The 5,064-nt window shown below is 35.6% G+C and overlaps 1 protein-coding gene across 3 annotated transcripts; it reads left to right on the top strand.

The window, feature by feature from the left end:
* Positions 1-941: 941 nt before the first annotated feature.
* On the top strand, positions 942-2,117 carry LOC140963391 (uncharacterized). 3 transcript variants are annotated; one of them, XM_073422694.1, is made up of 2 exons: positions 942-1,213; positions 1,326-2,117. In XM_073422694.1, exon 2 carries the CDS (start codon positions 1,421-1,423, stop codon positions 1,895-1,897), a length of 477 nt encoding a protein of 158 aa, XP_073278795.1. In that variant the 5' UTR covers positions 942-1,213; positions 1,326-1,420; the 3' UTR covers positions 1,898-2,117. The 3 variants fall into 3 exon arrangements, with proteins under 3 accessions (XP_073278795.1, XP_073278794.1, XP_073278793.1); XM_073422693.1 differs by having other exon boundaries at positions 943-1,203; XM_073422692.1 differs by having other exon boundaries at positions 946-1,203; positions 1,317-2,112.
* The last annotated feature ends 2,947 nt before the right edge of the window (positions 2,118-5,064 follow it).

Raw genomic sequence — 5,064 nt, 5'->3', positions numbered from 1 at the left:
TGGTGTAATTTTCATTACTAATGGGCAAATATTGATCTTAAAAATTGATCAAAATAATCTCCTAAAAATGTGAAACATATCCAGTAAAAGTGACTCGATTGATAATCGTCTATGGAGTAATTAACCGATAGAGAAGTGTTATTATATCTAAAAAAATTCGAGATATTCCTGCCAAACAAGAAAAAATTCAGATTTGTCCCGAAATTATACATTATAATTATTTATGATTTTTTTTCCGTACTTCTCTTTTTGCCATGTACATATTCCAATAATATTTTTTCTTCCTCTATAATTTGAGGGTCGGATGAGCTTTGATTAGATAAATTTTCAACAACTTTTTCTTGTTAAAAAAAAAAAGGAGAAATAATTATCATTAACATCAGTTATCATTTATTGAGCCATGTGACTTGTATCTGAGCCATATTCTAGACACGACTGTGTCCAGTGTCCTTAATATATTTTCAGATTGTGAATACATACATCATCATATATACACAATCATATATAGATAAATCGGTCGTCCTCGAGAAGCAACGAGAAAAATATATATTGATTAATTTTGAACCATTAGATTTATATAGAGCATATTACCCTCATGGTCGGTAGAATAAACCGGCTCCCGCGCACATTTAACAAATTATATGTAGGGTATGTTCGTGAGACGGTGTCACATATTTATATTAGTGAAATCGATCAATTCGATTTATACCCGAAATGAAAAGTAACATTTTTGTATAAAAAAATTAATATTATTTAATGATTATCAAATAAGATATTTGCATCACAAATTTTTTCGTGAAATAATTTTTTAAATTTTTTTATTGGATTTATCAGTTACATTCACTGGTCTATAATTTCACGCAGACCCAAACCAAAGTCTNAGAAAACGGATATGAACTATTATTATTGATGATAATAATAATGGGAAAAAAAAAGATTAGATAAATAGGGGGAACCGTTCATGAGAGACGTTGGTTGAATTTGTCAAAACTCCGAGTGTAAAACGCTCGAAGAATTTCCCTGTCTTTTTGGAGGACTCCTTAAATATTCCAACAACAGAAGGAAATTAAATAGCCCGTCCTCCTCCCAACATTGGCCGTGTTCTTTCTGTTTCCCCGCCGCCGATTCTACCTTGCCTCTCAGCATGGCGCATCGCTTGTTCTCCACTTTTTGTAGCGAAAAACTTTGACATTCAATTTCCTGGTATTTTTCAGTTTCGATCTTTATATTTTGTTCATTGGATCGATCTTCTCATTTGGGTTGTATAGAATTTATGTGTTTTTTGCCCTGGGATTTTTCTTTATTTTTTAATATAGCTTTGAAAGGTTTCGGGAGTTAAGATTGCTGTGTTCGCGTGGGGAAGAATTTGGGATTTGGAAAAAACAGCGGAATTAAGGAAGAGGAAATCAAAATAGTCGAAATGATTAGGCAAGTCGTGTTGCGCCAGCCCGGTTCAATGTTGGACAGGCGGCAGCCTCTGTTGCAGAACTCGGACTGTTCATCGCGGGGTGGCTTGAGGAAGGTGAGGCTGGCGGAGGTGGCGGGAGGGACCACGGCGGAATGCGCGGCGGTGTGCTGCTGCTGCCCCTGTGGGCTTGTCAACCTCCTCGTGCTGGCTGTGTACAAGGTGCCGGCAGGGCTGTGCCGGAAGGCCCTGAGGCGTAAGCGCCTCCGCAGGCTGATGAAGAAAGGGCTACTGCCGCCGCGGAAGTGCGGCTGCGATGAGAAGGAGCAACAAATTCATCCAGTATCAAGCCCCGTCGCCATTGTTAATTCTCTGGAATCGGGGTTTGATAACAAAGAAGTGCTGGAACTGGAGAAGGAGATGTGGGATAAATTTTACAGCACTGGTTTTTGGAGGAGTTCTTCCCAAAGAAGTGAAACATCACACCAATAAAAATAAAAATTCACTGCTTAATCTACTGGGGAAATAGTAATAATAATATCATTAATATTTTAAATTTATCTTTTTGTTCCCTTTTTCTTTGTTATTATTATGCTGTGCATAGGATTAAATATGTTGGGGAGCATTTATCAGTGAGAATGACAATCTTCTGCACAAGAATATATAGTTAATATTGCTATCAATTAGTATGGTGTTCGGAAAATATAATTAATTTATCTGTTTTATGTTTTTTTTAATTTTATATTAAATTTGAATGATATAATATGGTTTTTCACATGATAACTCTCATCCATAATTTTACCTTACAATAATTTAGTTGTAGTCTACTATTTTATGAATTAAATTACGAGTAATAAAAAGAAGAGTGCAAATAGAATTATCCTAAATTTCGTGTACTGTCCTTTTATCTTGTTTCGGCTAAATAGAAGCGAAACTATATAAAGAGATGATCGTGTCGATGGAAGAATTGAAGAAAGAACTGAACACTTTCAGAACATACCGCTGCTCCATAAATTTTTTGAGAAATGTTGTATTTTATTTTGAAAAGCACTGAGAAAATAATATAATGTATCTGATAAAGAAACGTGCATGGTTTTGATGTAAACAAAGATGAGGATAAAACTTCTCATGGGCTTTCATATATCCAACACTCAGTAAAAAAAAAAAAACCAAAAGTCAGATACTTTTCTGACAACGGTACAGATGCAATTATGAAGAAAAATTATATGATCGTTGAAGACAACTTATGTAAGTAAAAAACTTGTGTAAGACGGTCTCACGGATCTTATTTTGTGAAACAGATCTCTTATTTGAGTAATCCATGAAAAAGTATTACTTTTTATGCTAAGGGTGCGTTTGGTTGGAAGATAAAATTATGAAATGATTAAGAGATAAATGATAAAGAAAATGATTGAAATAGAAATATAATATATATTGATAAAATAATATTATGTTTGGTATGATGGTTAAGAATGAGATAATTTAGAATTTTTCGATGAATTGACTAAATTTCCCTTCCATTGAGGCGGCGGCGGTCATCGGCGGCGGTGATGGTCGGCCGACGGCGATGGCGGCGGTCGGCCGTGGGGGTGGTCAGCCGGCGGTGGTGGTTGGTTGGCTAGCGGTGTGGTGGTCGGTCGGAGGCGGCGGCGGTGAGGGTCGGCTGGCTGCGGCGGTGACGGTCAGTCGTGGTTGTGGTCGGAGATGGTGGTGGTGGTCGGTGGTCGGCGGCGGCGGCGGCAGGGGTGGTTGACCTCCGGTGGGCGGCGGCGGTGGTGGTGAGTTTGGATATATAAGAAGGGTAAAATTGAAAAAATATGATGGATTAAGAGTTGGATAAATAATCCAAGGGGGTATGAATGATTATTTTATCCCAGTTAATATAACCTAATCATTCATAGGAGGGATTGACTTGGTTAAATAAATATCCTACCAAACCTGAGATTAAGTGGGTTTAAAAAACATAAACCCGCCTAATCAAGGCTACCAAACGCAGCATAAGAGTATTACTTTTTATTGTGAATATCGGTAGGATTAACCCGTCTCACAGATAAAGATTCGTGAGATGGTTTCACAAGATAACTACTCTTTATGTAAAGGGGGATTTTCAAAGAATTTAATAGTGATTAGTGGAGCACAAATATTGTCGATCAACATAATTTAAAGATGCACTAAAGCTCTCAAATCACTATGAAATTCCACTTTCCCAATTAGATTATAAACATGTAGTTTAATTCTCACACTTGTGTTGGATCTCGGTTTTCTCGTGCCCAAAACGCAGCAGAAGTTTTAAAATTTTTATTTTATTTCGACAATCAAAATATATTTGTTTGAGCACTCGTATGATTTTATGATCAAACATTCATGGGGTGTTAGAATTATACTTTTAGTGAATTAAATCACTTGGCTCCAACTAATCCGGTATAGACGGATATAGCTCTTGTTGTAAATCCCTACGAACGATCTTAAAAAAAACTCCTTCCTTCAATCTTCAAATCAGGTTCATGACTAGAAGATTTGTTCCTCTTCTAATTTGTACTAGAAAAATTAGAAGAAGTTTTTATGTTGGAGATTAAAATATCGAGAGGCGGCTCAACCCTAAACTCTAATCAAGGTGGCCGAAATTTGGAGAGAAGGAGGAGAGTGATTTTCGAAATTTGTGTCTTGTGGTGGCTAGGGTTATGGCCTCTCAACACCCTTTTATAATTAAGCCATGACCTTAATACACATAATTAACATTAATGAGCTTGATTAATTAATTGAGTTAGTCCAACTAGTTTAATTAATTAATCAAAGTCCATTAAGAACTTTAATTATTTAGTATGTTGGACTTGTACTCCTACAAGCCCATTAAACATACTTCCCATCAATTTTTATTTAATATTTAATAAACTCAACTTTTGAGCTTAATAAATTAAATACATTATAAATTCAACATTTGAATTTAATATTACAAATTCAACTCCTTGAATTTACCACCTCCAAAATTTAATATTTAATAAACTCAACTTTTGAGTTTAATAAATTAAATTCTCAAATTTTATAAATTCAACTCCTTGAATTTATTCTCTCCAAATTTTAATTATCATAAATTCAACTCCTTGAATTTACTATATCATAATATAAATTCTACTTCTTTAATTTATTCTCTCAATGAGAACAAATGATCCAGTGCTTATGTGACCCTCACTACAAAAAAAAGTGTTTCCAGAAGCGGTTTTTTTTTTCAATTTTAAGATCGGTTTTTAACCGCTCCAGCACTTGTACCACCGGTTGCAAAATCGCTCCTCTTATTGATGACCTTATATCTTATAGAAGCGGTTTTTTCAACCGGTGGTACAAGTTGAAGAACCGCTTCTATTGTTTATTTTAGGTGCGGTTTGATAATGCTCGTACCATCACGCATATTTACAACAGTTTCGAACCTTTTTTGTAGTTGTGTATTTAGGAACCATTTCAAAGTGTTCTAAAAGGCGTGAAGTATAAGAACGGTCTTACACCGCTCCTACATGCCATGGTTATAAGAGCGATTTGCAACCGCTATTGATGTTGCCAATTAAAGAGCGGTTTGAAACCAATTGTACATATTGTGAATATTACAACGGTTTTGGACTGCTCCCGTAGCTGTGCATTTAGGAGCCTCTTCAAAGCGTTCTAAA

The sequence above is a fragment of the Primulina huaijiensis genome, chromosome 17, assembly GCF_012295235.1.
Source record: "Primulina huaijiensis isolate GDHJ02 chromosome 17, ASM1229523v2, whole genome shotgun sequence".
NCBI lineage: Eukaryota > Viridiplantae > Streptophyta > Magnoliopsida > Lamiales > Gesneriaceae > Primulina > Primulina huaijiensis.
The sequence above is the reverse complement of the archived record's forward strand: the minus strand, read 5'-3'. Positions and strand labels throughout refer to the sequence as shown.

What these genes read in the sequence shown, in the direction of transcription:
- LOC140963391 (XM_073422694.1), top strand. Translation starts at nt 1,421, where the DNA reads ATGATTAGGCAAGTCGTGTTGCGCCAGCCCGGTTCAATGTTGGACAGG.